The following is a 17989-nucleotide window of genomic DNA, read 5'->3' on the forward strand; positions in this document are numbered from 1 at the left end:
CATACATAAAGATAGCACTTCTAAAGTGACCTCAACAGGATTCTCTACCAGCCCTGCAAAGAATGTCAGTAATTCCTCATCAGAAAAAACCCTACATTTTGAATTCTTAGAACGTCACCATCAAGTTGTTATCATGGCCAATGCCATTGATGCTGCAGCACCTCGCCAATGCGTTCCACCCACAGCCAGATCCCGCCGCTGCAGCTGCTGCTGCTACTGCACAGGGAACTCGCGGTCTCCAAGATCCGCCCGAACAGTCTCCCACCATCTGTTGTTAGGGCTTATGTAAAACAAATTAATTGAAAGGCAACGTTAATGGGGCTTGTTGTGCAGTTATTCACTTGCTACACCTGCAATCCTAGTTGCTAGATTAATCACAGGTGGCTGGCTGAAACCGAGATTCGCACCCAGGATCTCAGCGGTACCAGAGCAGTGCTCTGATACTGAAATATCCCTCCTGAAGCACCTAACTCTGTTACCTCCAGCATTAGGGTTACACGAATGACCATTCGTCATACAGGTATCCCTGTAAATATCACAGATTCATTACGTCCAACTGTCTCTAGCCATCTTCTTGGTTCTTTCGGTAAAGTCACGTAGAAGGGAAGTAATAAAATAATAAAAAATAAAACATAATAAAATAATTCTCACGACGTTTCGGCCACAACGCAAGCAGCCGTCTTCAGGTGAAGACCAGGTCTGTTGGGGAGACAGCGTCATTCAGACGCGTCATTCAGACGCTGTCTCCCCGAAAGACCTGGTCTTCACCTGATGACGGCTGCTTGCGTTGTGACCGAAACGTCGTGAGAATTATTTTATTATGTTTCATTTTTTATTATTTTATTACTTCCCTTCTACGTGACTTTACCGAAAGAACCAAGAAGATGAATTCCTGCAGTCACGAAAGCTTTAAATCGAAATGTCTCTAGTCACATTACTAATTTATCTTAGTCTGTCTTCATTGAGGCTCGCTAACTGTGTTTTGTAAGTCATAGTCATTGTATTGTAAGTCATAGTCATTTTCATACACTCATACTTCATTCATCGGTGGCTAAAATAAACACCAAATTCCATTAAAATTCCCATCACTGATGTCACGAACAAATATTAACGCTAGTTCAAAGCCATTTACAAGTGGGTTGTCAGACGCTGTATCACAACACTCTATGACGGAATTTTTTTTTTCGAAATACATTAGTTGCATGAAAGCGCAAGCTGCGGTAATGTGCCTGGATTTGCGTTGGGGAAATTCACGCAGCGAACAGCTGGAAGAACATTTGAAGGCTCGTGCACCTTATGCCTCCAAGTTAATGCGTTCGGGTTCCTCTTATTTGGCTTAACTTACTCCTATTAATAACCGATATACAGAGGGCCTATTCAAAGAGCGTGTTACACTGAATCTCAGCCCCCTGACTGAAGTATGTTAATCCCACCTCGTGCCCTCATTCATAAGAATCCTTGACCCCCCCCCCCCTCAGAATAACCCACAGCCATTTATCTTCATATCTTCCAGCCTGAGGTGATGCTGGCTTTGGAAATTTGTGGGGGCTTAAGTCGTAAATCATTTCATTTCCCGCACACTGGCCCCACATGAGCCAGAGGGCCAGGAGCATTGATTGTGGGGAATGACACCCCCACCACCCACCCGCCTAACACCCTAGTAGCAGTGGCAGTACTCATGACCCAGTGCCACAAACCATGTAATGCTAGTGCTCTGGAGCACTGCACCCTCTAAGCCTCCAAGTGCAATGGCACAAACAAGAAGCTTGCAAAGGGAACCGCCAGGCATTTGCTCCCACCCGCACTGCTGCCTGTGTCCTAAGGTGCAGCTGTCTTCCAGCCTCATAGGGTCAGAGGGGCTGGAGGGGGCTGAACCCTCTCCCCCTCCCCCGCTGAAGGTTTAACCCCCCCCATTTAATAATGATCGTTCCACATTGTAATGACGATTTACACATGTTGACCGATCTGTTGCGGAGTCCTTTTTCTACATGCAAACTTAATTTCATATACAAACTATGCATATTAAATGTGCAGTTATTGCCAATCCACTGCTGGATGAAGGCCTCACAATGCCATGTTAGTTGTGGGGGTGGGGGGGGTTGACAATATTTCACCACACTGGTCAGTATGAGTTGATGCAGGGGCGGGGGAGGATGGGTGCAGGACCGGTTGAGATATGACTTGCTTGTTTGCCATGGTTGGAGATCCATCGCAGGTCACCGGGTATATTTGCCATTATTTTATCACGTGAGTTGGTTAAGATTGGGGTGGGGTGGTGAGGAGGGGGGGGCAGGGCCTTCAGATATCACTTGCTATTGAAGTTAGCTGTAGCCTCGCATTGAACCCAAGTTGCTGGGTTCACATTGCAGCGTGATAACCATCACTACTCCATCCATATGAAATATATAGGGACCTAATATGACACCTACTTTTAGCAGAAATTTAATCCGTATCTGCTCTCAGTACCTTTCAGTCAGAGATCCTATATTTCTGAGATCATAACCATTGTCAGGGCGACGGTGGCTATGCACGTGGCCTTTAAGCCAGCACTGTGGATGTGAGGGTTGGTGGACCACACACATGTTCTGAAACTCCCTTCCCGTGGGTTTCGATGCGCCATACCCTGGCTCGCCAGAAGGCAGTACAACAAGTGGATTAGTCGCCATCTATTTCCATCTGAACTGGGATAGAGTGTTGCACCCTCACGTGCATTGGTTTTCTCCGGGTGCTGCGGTTTCCTACCACGTGTAGTATTAAACACTCATCATTAATCGGCTGAAAACATCTTGTATATATGGTGAACTTCGTTTGGCACCGTACGTAGCCAACCGAGCTAATCAGAGATGCTGAGAAAGACAACAAACTAAAGACAAAACGCAAGTTCTTAAAATAATAATCCAAAACCCAATTCAGGATCCTCCTAAAAACGAATCCTATAACTCGGTGTGGTTTTATTAATACATGAATCAGTACATTATTATAATCATCGTTAGAATGTCGTATTTTTTAGACTTACATATATGAATTTCCTTCAATGTAATTATGTTAACCGTCGCCAGGAATCCAACTGTGGTTGGTTGTTTGGGTTCATAGCGCAGTGCGATGACCACGGCACAACCACTCCACCACCCATGTGCTATATTAACTTATTCAAATCGCTTATAGCTGTCTGATCGCCCTTTCCGTCTGGCAGGCAAAGGCGGTCCCGTGTGAAGGAAGGCAAGCGGCGAGGCAATGACAAACGACGGTAGTTCAGGACAAATCGCCGCAAGCCCATTTATCTCTGGCGTCCCATGACAGCCGAGGGGCATCCGTTCGGGTCAGAGCTGGTGGCGCTGGGTGCCTACGCTCGGCCAGTCACGGATAGATTTATGAGGGTGCCAGGAAGAGGTGACATGCCACGCGGACAGATTCGGGGAACGGGGGGGTGGAGGAAATGATCGCCAATGAAACAGCACCGTTTGTTAGCGTCCAGAAGAAGTTGAAAGAACGGTCAAGAGCAAAGGAGTGGGAGGTGCAACTTTGGAGGATATTGATTCAGGAGCAGTTAAACGCATGATTTGTGTTTTTGGTCGCAAGGTCTTGGCAATAAGGAGGCTTTCTCTGAGCGATTGGTAGGCTTCCGGCAGGCAGAGGATGCGTTGAAAAGGGGTTCTCTGTCAAGATACCAACATTAAAAGGTGACGAGGTTCTCAGGGTTCATAGCGCCGAGTCGGTCGGCACTACTGAGATCCTGAGTTTCATTGTAGGTTTCAGCCGCCTGTAAATTATTATAATCCATAAAACAAAAAATAAAGTTTTATGGTTTCCGTACTGCAATGAAAATGTTTACATGAAACATCTGTACTAAATTCTGTACGGTAGTTGATTTACATTTTGAACGATTCTTGAGAAAAGTTCCTGCGCTCTAAACTCACAACCTGAGTTTGATTCCCCGCCACGGCTGACCTGAAGGGCACATGGCATCTGAACTATTTCTGAACACCCCCTTCCCCAACATGCAATGAACAGTGTAAGGTATGGTCAAGCAATATACATGTCCAGCTCGTTGATTTTTTTAAGGGCTGAAATGTATTATTTGGTTCTTTAGGTAAAGTCACGTAGATAGAAAAAATTAATAATAAAAATAAAGTGAATACAAATAATAATAAATAATAATAAACTAATATAGACTGTAGCCTGGTTCTTAATCGGAGTGTACTGGCAATCTATAATGTAGACTGTAGCCTGATATTAAGTTTGGTGAGTGTACTGGTAGTCTATAATGTAGACTGTAGCCTGGTTATTAAGTGTGGTGAGTGTACTGGTAGTCTATAATGTAGACTGTAGCAATGGTTATTAAACTGAGTGAGCGTACTGGCAGTCTATAATGTAGACTTATTATTGTTTAGCTGTAGTGTAACTGTACACTACAGTTATTTAACTGTAGTGTAACTGTACACTACAGTTACACTAGTTTTTTGCTGTGCCTTTTTGCACCTGATGAAGGAAGCTTGTGTTGCCTCCGAAACGTCGTGATTTAATTGATTTATTTTCATTTATTATTATTTTTACCTACGTGACTTTACCGAAAAAACCTAAGAGTATGACTCCTTGCAGTCACGAAAGCTTCAAATCTAGAATTAATTAATGTGATCCGCTTGCCCATGGCGCTGAGCACGTGTTTACAAACAATGTGCCCGGCAACAGGACGGACTGTACCAAATCACGCTGAGAGAGCGGGGGGGGGGAGTGACGCGTTCCATTGTTATGAGACGCAGCGCCAAACGCGATTGTAGACGCACCGTCGTTCGTCTGCTTATTTAAACTAAATATGTATGAGATATCATTCGGTTTAAATCGTACAATGTGTATATATTATTTTTAAAGAAACATATTGTACGTGTTAATTGTTAGTGCCCTATTGAAATGGGTAGATGGTTTCGCCCAGCCGGAAGCTCGCGTCGCCATGGTAACGCTAACGCCAGACGAGACGCTCCGTGTTTGTGGAAGTTGAATAATTTATAGTTTTTTTTCGTCGCCTACCCTAAATATTTTAAAGAAAATAAAAGGTATCGTGCAAATCGCAAGTTCTAAAATAAGCCGCTCTGTAAATCTGCCGCTTTATTCGTATTTATTTTTGATCGAGTTGCGAGCGTGAGAACAACCGATGATTTTTAATTGCCATGTGTGTTGGTTATCCCTGTTGCAATTAACACGATGTACTAATGTTTGAGATTGTTGTGGTGTAAAAGTGTTGTATACGTGTGATAGCTTTGTGAGGCATTCGTGTTGAGTTTCTAGACATGTAACGATTAATCAATAAATTAAAATATATCGCGTGAATTTGATCCCTTAACATTCATAAGTTCGCGCGTGTAATTGGATTAATTTTAGATCTATCAAAATCATATGCCAATTTTACCATTGTTGTGATTTTAACTATCAAGAGAGGAGAATAAGAGACAAAACATCGTCTCGCTAGAACCGAATCTTGTGCGTGTGGGCGGATCGATAATACCAGTACTGTTACATGCACTGCATCGTAATGATTACGACTACGGTACCATTTAAATTTTGATTTAAAGCTTTCGTGACTGCAGGGATTCATATTCTTGGTTCTTACGGTAAAGTCGTAGAAGGGAAATAATAAAAATATAAAACAATATTTTATTATTTCCCTTCTACGTGACTTTACCGAAAGAACCAAGAATATACAGTTCCATTGTTATTATTGAAATCAGCGCTAAAACATGAAAGTTTACGAAAGTATCACTCAGTGAAGTGTGACATTGCCCGTCACCATGTCTGTTAAGAGTACCCACACTTTACCCCACCACACGGGACCTGCCTAGCGATTGGCTGGTGGTGTAACACATTTATACTGCTGGATGGACGTGAAGCTTAGAACAACAAAACCTTGCCAATGTCAGCTGCCGCGCCGCGAGATCGAACTGGCAACCTCTGCATTGCAAGTCCGGTCCGCTAACATTTGCACCACGTCAGCATCCTTTCTCGATTAATAAATTACATTCTAAAATTACATTATTAATCTGGCATAAGTCTGCCGCAGACGACGACCTCCATAGGCAGATGGGCATTTTCTCATTCTGAAGCTGCTAATGTTTCCATTGTGTGCGTGTGTCTGTGTGCACGTATGTGTGATGTGTGCGTGTGTGTGAGCGCGCCTCTACAGGGGTAGCGGGCGCATTTGGCAGGATGCCCTTGGGACGAGAGCAGGCAGCTATCAGCTGCCTGCAGTACAGCCCCTCGAAGCCCCCAGAAGGATTCCAGACCCGCGTGGTGGCCCCGAGAAACCCCAAGCTGGTTCCTCGGGAGGAGTTTCCCTCCAAGGTAAAAGGCTGTAAATGCCACTTGTGATGTGCTTATTATAAGTTGAGCCATTTGCCCTTTGCATTTTTTTTTTACCAAAAAAAACAATTTGTGATAGAACAATTTAGCATTTTGCAAAGGAAAGATGAATTGTATTTTGATTGTATTGAGCTTTGCCACATTAGTAATAGTAATAGGTTTTTACCCTTTCAACTGGTACAAAAACTGACACCTTTATACAAGGCATCATGTTTGCAATAACCACAACACGAGCAGTCAAAATGCAAACAAAAATAAACAACTCTGATGATGATAATGGTAATAATAATCTTTGCCACATTCACAGGCACTTTATTGAAAGGCGAGTATTTATAAAGCATCAGACTAGATCCAACCCTTCATGTGAGTGGTTTCACCTCTCCTGTTATATATGATCTTACTTTCACTTGCTTTGTCAGCCTTTGTCAAAGCTAGCAAAATATAATGACATTAAACTGATAGTGAAAAAATAGTATGTGTTAAATTGATGATGCGAAATAATACGTTTAGCTTTGATGGATAGGCTTATGTCATAGCACAAATATTATACCACTTCCATCATCACAAACAATGAAACATGTCATTCTTTGTGAAATATTCACATTTTTTACGTAATGCTATTCAAGTATATTTAACTGTAAACATAAAAAAAATCTTTCAATTACTAACCAATGCTACACAATAAGATATGATGGAAATCATAAAAGAATAAAAAAAATATATATATGACCAAGGCACTAAATGGAATGAATAAATCAAGGCATATAGGAATAAGATGAAGTATAGCTTTACAGCACCTCAGGCAATGGCTCCAACATAGAGAGGCTTTTTTTATCCAGTCGTGGATATTGATGAGTTTCTTATATATTTTGTTATTTTGCCCCATGCGGTGATATTGAGGGCCATGGTTTTTCCACACTATCTTTTTTGCTTATTTTCCTTTCACACTAGGTGACCCCATCAGAGTTCATGAAAGAAATGGCACTGACCACAGAAGAAAAGCTGGCAGGCACTCATGAGATGCACTTGCCCAAAATTATACAACTGCTGGACATGAATGAGACTACCCACCAAAAGGTAAATCGTTATTTAGACACCTCCCGTTGCATATAATTTAGTCATCTAGTCAAATAAATATTCATTGGTTTTAAATGTGTTCATTGATTTAAATATTTTTACAATGCCGTATGCAGAAATGTGCTTTAAAAAGCCTTAATTTCTTGTCTACTCATTTGCAACTGTATGTTGCGTCTCCTTGTTTGTAGTTTTCACTGGTGGACATTGATCAAGCAATGTTCCAGCCCTTTCCTTCAGAGATCACCTTCCAGAACTTTGAGCCCTGTGAGACATATGAGGTGCCACTCAATCTCAGGAACAATGACCGGGTATGCCTTATCAATCACATTTTCTCACGTGTTGTGCTCATTACTTTCTATTTCCTTACGTTATTGTCCTGAATGGTAATTTATTATATGAGTACGATTTTATTTTCACGGGTGTATGATGGTAATATTTCTTGATTTAAAGCTTTCGTGACTGCAGGGATTCATATTATTGGTTCTTTCGGTAAAGTCACGTAGAAGGGAAACAATAAAATAATAAAAATATAAAACAATACAATTCTCACGACGTTTCGACTGCAACACAAGCAATCATCATTTTTTCACACGTGATTGATGATTGCTTGTGTTGCAGTCGAAACGTCGTGAGAATTTTCTTGTTTTATATTGTTATTATTTTATTGTTTCCCTTCTACGTGACTACCGAAAGAACCCAGAATATGGTAATATCTCTGTTAAGCTCTGAATCTGAAGCCAGACATCATCAGGCGGTAAACATGGGTGTTGATTTCCACAGGTGCCTCGACTGATTAAGGTGAGCCAGGAGGACTCGCCATACTTTAAGATCATCAGCCCAAATGACGTGGGCACCAAAGTGGCTCCAGGCATGGCCTCGACATTTCGCATTGTGTTCACACCTGAGCAGAAAAAGGTTTGTCTTGAGCCACACCTCACATTGTCACAATTTAGGATTATAATTCAATAATCGATTCATTTTATGATTATTTATGCTTGTATATATTGTCTCGCTGGTATATTTTGTCATGACCAATTATATAGCCAAAAATAAACATGTACATATCATTAGGCTGAATTTTGAATAATTGATTCTAACATGCAAGACACGCAAACTTTGCCTATCGCGGGGGTTACATTCTTGAAAATAGCCGAAATCAGCAAATCCGTGATCCGTTTTGTAAATTCCTTGCAAAAGCCACATATGATGATGACTGTAATTAATGACGTGCCTAACCATCGTAGTGGTGCAGCACTTTTAAACACGTTTTACATTTTCAGCACACTTTCAGAAAAAAAAGTTAACACAAATCGATACAAAGTAATTCCCTAACGAATTTGTATATAATTTAAAATGGCAAGCATATCATTTGAAAGACCATACAACCTGTATAGCATTGACCTGTGTACTTATCTGTCAGGACTACACGCATCAGTTGGTCTGTGTGACCGAGCGAGAAAAGTTTATGGTGCCGGTGCGCGCGATCGGGTCCCGCGCCATCCTAGACTTCCCGGACGTGGTGGCATTCTCCCAGCGGCCGGTCAAGCTGCGCTCTGAGCGAACGCTGCTCGTACGCAATGTTGGCAATTGCCACGCCAATTTCTCACTGCAGACGGAGAGGTGAGCCCAGCTGGACGTGTACTCGTAAATGTGTGCACAAGGGAGACTGTTGCCTATCAAGAGGAGCATTTCTCAACACACATTTCTCGTTCTTTGGCTGCTATAGATTTCTACATGATAAGCCACTTAGTTGAGCTATCATTTGCGGCCAGGTAGCGTCTTAAAAAGAGCTATATAGCTCAGTGAGCCTTAACTGGTAAAATATAAAAAGTTTAGTGTTTTTAGTTTTACAATGTTTTCTCTGTAAAGTTTGTCAGGCCTGCGTGATAAACAGTCTCTCGCTCAGGTGGCCATTTTTTTCAGTTGAATATGTGCAATGCAACCAGCTGTGATGAAACTGTTGGCATTGCATTGCAGGGAATCCGTTTAATTCCATTGTTGTTTTATAGTAATCATATAATCTGCGTGTGATGTGTGAAACTGAATAAAACGTGGGAGCATCAAGAGGCAACTGAGGTGCCTCTGCTGAATCATCACAAAGGTGTATGCCTCGGGGCAATGACTGAGCCACTGACATTATTATCATTCACACTTTGTATAAGTGACTATAGAATCATGGGTACAGCAGAGTTGTTGTCTTCATTCTGGACATTTATGGCACATTTAGCACACATGTTACTCTGGTATATTAATCTACAATCCTAATTCATGTCCACAATGACATTGTGGTCATCTGAGAAATCACAACACAGCTTATAATTTTTTGTAGTCAAATAGATGTCCATAGGTGACTCATTTCAATAGTTATTTACACTAAATTGTTAAATATTGCAGGGTCTTCCACTAATATATTCCATATCAAAATTGCTTATAATTTAAAGTGCCTGATGTGAACATCAGTACATCACAGCTGTGCTCAATGCACAATGCAAGAATATTTGCTGGTGTACTATGGTATCCCACAATGCACTGGTTCTTCATTTGTGCACACATTGTATTCATTTATAAGCCAATTTTCATCACCTTGAGGCATGCCACAAGGGATGTGCAGTTTGACAAGAAAATGGCAGATAATTTGAGAGAAATTTCAAGTAAGTGGGTTTGCTGTCAGTGTCAGGGAAAGATGGCAATGCAATAAGCTAGATGTTTAAAATACTGTAGGATTGTTGTACAGGACTGAAAAATAGTAATTTTTATTATTTGGATCTTTCGGTAAAGCCACGTATATAGGTTCAAAGAAAATAACAAAAAATAACACGAAACTACTACCTTGCCATACATAGCAGGGGTCACCAAAAAGATCTCCAAAATCATGAGCAAACACAAGATCCGGGTTCGATTTAACACAGTGCATACAATTTGTGATCTGATCCCATCTGTAAAGGATGCGATCCCTGACATGCAATACCCCGGCGTCTACAGACTAAGCTGTGTCTGCGGCAGTAGTTACATTGGGGAAACTAAGCGACATGTCTCGGACCGTGTTCGTGAACATAAGGCAGATTTGAAACACGGTAGGACCAATACCTCGGCCGTGGCTGATCATTGTTTTAATGCGGTGGGCTCACAAGAAATTTATTTCTCTAAGACGAAGGTACTTTGCAAACCTACTGGCTATCAACAAAGAATCGTTCGTGAAGCCATCCACATATACAGACACAGACACAACTTCAATCGAGAAGATGGGTACAAACTGAGTAATCATTGGAAGGACGTTATCAACCAGTTTAAGTCATAACTGGCTGTGATGTTCCCATCCTACCACCTTCCGATTTACATGAACAGGTTAAATGGCCCACACTAACACAGCTGCTCTGCGATCTGCCATTAACATGCCAATCTCTCACATTAACATAGCCACCCGAGCACTCGTCGTGGGCGTTACCCTCCGATCTTACATTATGCTAATTTCAAACATTAATATCACTAGCTCCGCCCACTTCGTTTATGACCCCTGTGTTGCGATCGAAACATCGTAGTCTTTTGTTATTCTCTTTGAATCTATCTACGTGACTTCACCGAAATACCCAAAGAATATGAATTCCTGCAGTCACGAAAGCTTTAAGTCAAGATTTAATAGTCATTTTATGTTGAGGTTGAAAACTGCTAAGAGTCCATGCTTGTAAGGCGGTATTAAACGATGTAGGGATTCTTAGCCTGATGCACTGTTTAGCCAAAGCCAGTTGATTACTGTCAGCACTAACCTTTACCATGTAAACCTGAACCTTCAACCCGAAATCTAACTGTCTGGTTGATTTAACAACAGTACGGTACTGAGTCTGAATAAGCTGTAATGAAACATTCTAAATGCTCATATTCAAGGGTGCCTTTGCTGTATATTGCTGCCACAATCTCTCATTTGCCTTCCCCTTTGAAGTTCCAAAAGGGTGTTTGTTTGTAACGTGCTTTCAAACCCGGAAGGTGCAGATGTATTAATTGTTTGTCCAATAGTTTTAAATATGAATGATTAATTTAGCTTTTTCATCCAGAGTAGCTAAAACCATCACTTTCAGACCTATAAAAAAAATCATGACTGTTATAAAAAAATTTGAGAGGAATTATCGGTTGATTAAATCAAGAGACGGATCATAAATCATAAATACATGAAACAAATTGTTATATTGCAATACAACATTTTGTTCTTTGAGTGAAGTGACATGCATGATGTTACACAATGATCGTTGAATTACACACCTCACCAGTTGCACACTTTTATTACCAGGACTCCATTAACTTTGAAAACATTACGCATCTACTGAAGCATATAACACCCTTGTGGATACTCGCTTTGCACACTACGCATGGCCGCACTTCTACAAGCATAAATGTGTCAAAAGTTGTCACCCAGAATGCGCCAGATTTCATCACATGTTCGAAGCTAATCAGAGTTGACCCTAGATAGTGCTTGAATGGGCGACTACCAAGCATAGCAGGTGTTATCGGCTGCAATGTTACGTGTTGGGCAGCAGAGGAAAGTGCAGAAACATTAATTGTTGAACTGTACTATGCTACCATGTTTATGCTCCCCCTTCATCATCAACCCGCATTGACTGGTATGGGCATATAACCCCCATAAACCTGCACTGTTAGGGGAGGTCCTCATCCTGCAGTGAACTGACAAAGTGATCTATACACTTCCGATGACCATGGTTGGCTAGGTACGGCGCGAAAGAAGTCCAGCATATATATACATCCATAAAGAGTTGCTTTCCTTGTATTATTTTCCAGCAATAACACTGGTCAAAAAAAAAAAATTCTGGCCTGGACTTTTGCAGCTGTTTTAGACTAATTTCAGGGTGCTGATTCCAAATCTGATCTCAGATTTGCTCTATCACATCATTTTTATGCTAGCGGCATACCCCATTTTCATTGATTTTACCAGAAATTTATTCTGTCACTTATGATTGCAAGTTGTTGCGAGTCAGTGACTGCTTTAGTGTTAAAATATGGTGCTGTATTTTTAGGATAGTGTGTTTATAATATCATTTTATGTAGATATCCACATTTATTTAATATTTTTCTTCTGCAGTTTTTTTATTGAAAATGCAATATTTAATATCTCAAAAACCTGACGTGATAGACACGTCAGGTTTTTTGATGCCAGATTTGGAATCAGCACCCCAAAATACCTTAAACCCGTTGGAATACCTTATGCCAGAAAAAGTGTGTTGACCAGCAATAATAGGTGTTTGTACATGCGTGTTGTGCTCAGGCCGTTCTCTGTGGAGCCGGTGTATGGAGCGCTGGTCGTTGGTGAGAGCACGCAGGTGACTGTGGCTTTTACGCCGCAGACAACCGGAGACCATTCGGCCGAGCTCTGGATACACTACGACACGGGTGAGAGTTCCGCATCAGTCACGCTTGCTTGTGGACTTTGTGTTTTTTTACACGTGAATATTTGTGGTGAAAGCGGTGTCCTTTATTCAAGATGTGCACGTCTATCATCGCTCTCTCTCCCATGCTGTTGAATCTAGGAAGTGCAGTTTCTGTGAGCTGCCAAGCAGTCTATGCTCTTAGGTTTTTCGGTAAAGTCACGTAGGTAAAAAATAAGATTAAAAGTGAATAAAAGTAATCATGGAAATAAAGTAAAATAATAAATCACGACGTTTCGGAGGCAACACAAGTCTCTGTCATCAGGTGGGACCGTCACAGCTAAATTACTGCATCAAGTGAGGAAAATTCCAAAAGACCAGCCCTTAAATACAAGTTAAGGGGGGAGGGGCTTATCCATTATTACTTTTATTAACTTTTAATTTTATTTTTTACCTACGTGACTTTACCGAAAAAACCTAAGAGTATGAATCCGTACAGTCATGAAAGCTTCAAATCTAGAAGCAGTTTATACTTCACGAAAGTAATAACGAGACATTGTGGAGAAAACTATCATTTAAAAACCTCGACGTGTCTCGCAATCAATCTCAATACACTTGTAACGCTCCTCTGAAAGATATGGGGGCTACCATTTTCCCATATTCAACCACCTGTTGAGAAGAAACTAAGCAGATCATTAGAAATCAATGGGGTATCGATACATTGATCACGATTATAACTTAAAATTCAGCAGTTCTGTAGTGCACTGTCATTTTGCAGTGATACATGAAAACTAGTGTCTGGGGGTTACATTTATAGGTAAGTCATATTCTTGGTTCTTTCGGTAAAGTCACGTAGATTGAAAATAAAATAAAATAAATATCAATAATTTATTGAAAATAAAAGCAAAAAACCCACGACGTTTCCATCGCAACGCAAGCAGTCTTCATCAGACGGAGAGTACCACACACCAAATGGCCATTATACTGTGACTTTCTCATTGACTGGAGTATCAGGTTTCTCGTAATTGTTTTGTAATATCATAACGTTAAGTGTAAGGTTTTGTATAGTTTAATGTTGTTATGTTGTCTACTCACATGTCCAAATAATAATCACCCAATTAGCCTCTTGCTGTTATGCAAATTACTTGTTTTACCTGCAGGCTGCTAGAACTGTATTATGGAATCGTATTGCAGCAATTGAGGGTAGCGAATTAGAACACAAGCTTCAGAGTTTTGCTGCTCCAATAAACGTTGCCGTGAAACATTGGTCTGGACGACTCAGAGGCTGATTTAAAATGATCACATTTTTGCCCATTAATTTAAAAACAGCCGTTTGTTCATGTATATGTTCTGCAAGACGGCTGATGATAATGATGAAGAAAATGCACACGGCTAGAGATGGAATTTCAGTCGCGTTAGCTTCTCTTACTCATAAAAATATCAGTGTCCTCTAAAGTGCAAGACTAAGGTTTATAATAGTGTACAGGTATGATCTCATGATCTCATGATCATCGTTGTATATATTCCACCAAGATGCACGTTACATTGGAGACACACCCAAGTAACGTGCAGCAGTTATGTATAATATACATTACACTGCAGTTGCAAACGTATGGTTCTTGTATTACCTTTCGAAGGCTCTTTATTAAGCGAACGGCACACCCACATGGCTACTGTATAGCTTTCAGTCAAAACCAACGCTGCCATCCCCAGGGAAGTCTTCCTTTTGATTTGTATGCCAACATGAGCAAACCTGTGAGCGATAACGCACTATAAATAGCAAAAGTAAATACGGTTGTGTGTACACATCCCTGCGTTAATGTTCTAGTGAACCTAAGAAGCCTCCATTTTTAGTTGCTGTTTGTGGAGAGATACCAATGTGGCCTTTGAGTTAAAATGTGATTGTGTGTACTGTACACAATTTACTCCCATTGGTAGCAAATATCGGTGGTTTCACATACTTTAATTTATACCTCTAAATGGTGTGTGTGTTGCGTAATTAACACATTTTGCATAGACATAATGTTAGGTGTGTACATGTATTGCCATTTTTATCATGCTAGTGTTCTAGTGATTTGGGCAATGGAGGATTATTTGACCATACTTGACCATCCTGGTCAGTGCGGGTTGGTGAATATGGGGAGGATTGATGCGGGCGCAGAGACATGGAGTTTCCTGGCCTGCCTCCTGCTGCCCACATTATATCCCTGCAGCCATATGACAACCTGCTTGTTTGTGCATGGCGATTATACACGCACACACTATGCAGGCTCATTGCCACTTCGTTTCTGAGATCAAATAAGATCGGGAGCATTCGATGTTATTTGGTTGTAGACAATGTTAGGTCTAGCAAAAAATAATATATCTATATATGAAAGATGTATGATGAGACATTAACTATTGTCGATCAACTGATAGATGAAGGACTCCCCTTAACATCACCGTCCCTTGTGATCTCGCATTTCCACAAACCTTCTCTTGCAAATTAACTGCTCTCATCACTCTGATCTCTTCTGTGATTATCCTCACAGTATGTTTATTTCTTTGACTGTCACTCAGTTGTCAGTTTTATCCGTTGGCCATCATATATTTCAGCGATGCATTCTGCCCAAACCCACACACTTTTCTTAACAGTCAATATGATGTGTTTGATTTGAATGTGTGCCCTAATTTACGTGCTCTTATTCCTGTCAGTGTAATTCTGAACGTGTGACTCAATCCTTTCTGGTTTTGTTAAATTTCTCATCAATGTCGATCTATGTCTCTGATTCGCGTGTCATATCTGGTGGTAGTATGCACTCATTCAAAACATTGTTGAGGCACATCCGTATGCTGATTTTTGTTATTAAGTGAAGCTTAAACATTTAATTCTCTCCTGCTATTGTTTACCTCGTTATTTTGTTGCTTTGGTCCAGGTTGGCCTTTAATAATTGCAACATTGTCAAATGGCCTCCTTCCAATGGTTATTATATTTTGTTTCAAATTTGAACGTGGCTTTTGGTTTGCTCATATTTAACTAGAGTCCAACTACAATATGCAACTTTTTGTACATTTTCTACCGTTTCCCACAATACTGCATATGTACATTTATTTGTTAGCTCCATACGGTGCGCAAGAAGTTCAACATACATACACACAATATGGTGAAACGTGAAAAGAAGAGTGTTACATTTTATTAGGATTGTGAGTATCACCCATGCACATCTGCATGGGCACTTGGTTCAATGCGGCATTGAAAATAAACTTTATCGAAATAAAATAGAGGCCTCCCATACTTAGCGTCGAAAATTCTAATACGTGCGTCCAATTAGCTAGCACTTAGATACTGATTGTCAAGTAAATTACATGGTGGAATATTTAGCCTCCTTTTTGTGTTAGTGGATTATTGTCACACGCTTGTTGGATTAATATCAGTTGTGTTTCTCATTTGGTAAGCCACTGCTGGCAAAGAAATGGAAATCATGACAAATCCATGTTCCCATGGTGACCAGACTACAAATGGTTAATGCCGGTTAGAGTTGCATTGTTCGGAGATAAATGTGTGTTGCCATGGGAACCACTGTGAAACGAGTGCTAAAACGTTGCCATGATAGGCCACCGTGTAACACGAGAGAGTGCTTTGTTTATCATTAATTGCCTGTCAGTCAGTTTCCATTCGCTCAGTCGCCATGATGAAGGTTAACCCTTGAGTGTACAATTTCCGGTGTGCTGGAATGAAGCAGAATAGCCAATTGGGCATTATGGTGGAGAGGGCATAAGAGGGCTCACTGTTTTATTCCTGGAAAATGTAATTAATTTGGGGGTTAAAAGTCGACTCATTTGATATGACTAGAATTGCTTACAAATGTAATGTGTTGATTATTTTCCATTTTAGTTTCCGCATTTAATATATATGTAAGTAATGTACATCGCTTTATACGTTAATTTTATTTACATTATTCTACTTTCACATGAATAATAGATGTTAATAAACACATTAAATCATACTATATTCGAAAAAAGATTTGCTGGATGCCTGTCTTCCTGACTGACTGGCTGGCACACGGGAAGGCAATTATGCGTGAGTGAGGGTAACGTCACTGCCACATCTGCACGCTGACGTCACGCCTCATCCCCAACTCACCCTCTACCCTGGTTGTGTATCCTGTGCAAATGCAATAGAGGAGAGAGATAGAGATACAGTAAAATCTTGGATTGCGAGCATAATTCGTTCCGGAAACGTGTTTGTAATCCAAAGCACTCGTATATCAAAGCACTCGTATATCAGTTGTGATCACGTGACGCTCGGCAGACAAAGCGTATACACGTACTACTCGTATTGCAAGACCTCGCTCGTTTATCAAATTAATATTTACTTAAATGTTTTGCTCGTCTTGCAAAACACTCGCAGACCAAGTTACTCGCAATCAAAGGTTTTACTGTATAGGCAAAGGAGGGAGTCAGGGAGAGGAGAGTGATGGGAAGAGAGTGAAGGCGATAGAAAGGTGGAGAGAGAGACAGGGCTTTATATTAGATCAAACAAATGTACTGGCTGGTCGCAAAGGTTGCATGGATATGCTGGTTACGAGTTTTCACTACATTTTTTAACAAATTTATTTTAACACCCACATTATTGCCATACAAGAATATAATGTTGTTTCCTCTGGTTAAAGGCCTCCCATGCCTTGATTGCCCTGTAGCATTTTCACATTTCCTATAACTTGCAGCTTAACTTTTTCCGTACAGTATTTTTTGTTTTACTTTTATTTATGATATTCATCGTTATAACCATCTTTGTAATTACCATCATAACCATATTTATAATTCTCATCATTGCCTTCATCATTATCAAGTTCAGCTTTCCAAGACTAGGAAAAAGCCATGGCAAAATAAGTCCGCCCTTTGTTTCGTCAAATAAAACCGTTGCACACTTGTGCGTCTCATGCAGGCGAAGACATCTGCGTGGACCTGCATGGGGCTGCAGTAGATGTCAACGTGAGGCTGGACAAGAACTCGGTAGTCATGGAGAGGACGTTCATATCAATGGCCAGCCATAGGCGCGTGCTGCTCAGCAACAGGATGGATGCGATTGCTCATTTCCAGTGGAGGCCCTATGCGACCGCCGAAGAGGAAGAACAGCAGAAGCTGCGGTATGGCCTCGGGGATTGTGCTCGATGACCACATTCATTTCACTTTTTTTTGTGTGTGTA

The 17989-nt window shown here is 40.8% G+C and overlaps 1 protein-coding gene across 8 annotated transcripts in view; it reads left to right on the forward strand.

The window, feature by feature from the left end:
- The first annotated feature begins 4943 nt into the window (after positions 1–4943).
- The window catches only part of HYDIN (HYDIN axonemal central pair apparatus protein), a 120359-nt gene continuing 107313 nt past the window's right edge, over positions 4944–17989 (forward strand). For 7 of the 8 annotated variants that reach the window (XM_078864050.1, XM_078864056.1, XM_078864052.1 and 4 more), the window contains exons 1-8: positions 4986–5051; positions 6176–6333; positions 7303–7428; positions 7617–7736; positions 8209–8343; positions 8849–9048; positions 12701–12825; positions 17728–17929. In XM_078864050.1, coding sequence (XP_078720176.1) covers positions 6199–6333; positions 7303–7428; positions 7617–7736; positions 8209–8343; positions 8849–9048; positions 12701–12825; positions 17728–17929 — 1043 coding nt within the window. In that variant the 5' untranslated portion in view covers positions 4986–5051; positions 6176–6198. Of the gene's footprint in view, positions 4952–4985; positions 5052–6175; positions 6334–7302; positions 7429–7616; positions 7737–8208; positions 8344–8848; positions 9049–12700; positions 12826–17727; positions 17930–17989 lie in introns of those variants that run through there. The other variant, XM_078864051.1, reaches the window with a different exon arrangement.

This window comes from Lampetra fluviatilis, chromosome 17 (assembly GCF_964198595.1).
Source record: "Lampetra fluviatilis chromosome 17, kcLamFluv1.1, whole genome shotgun sequence".
NCBI classification, from domain to species: domain Eukaryota; kingdom Metazoa; phylum Chordata; class Hyperoartia; order Petromyzontiformes; family Petromyzontidae; genus Lampetra; species Lampetra fluviatilis.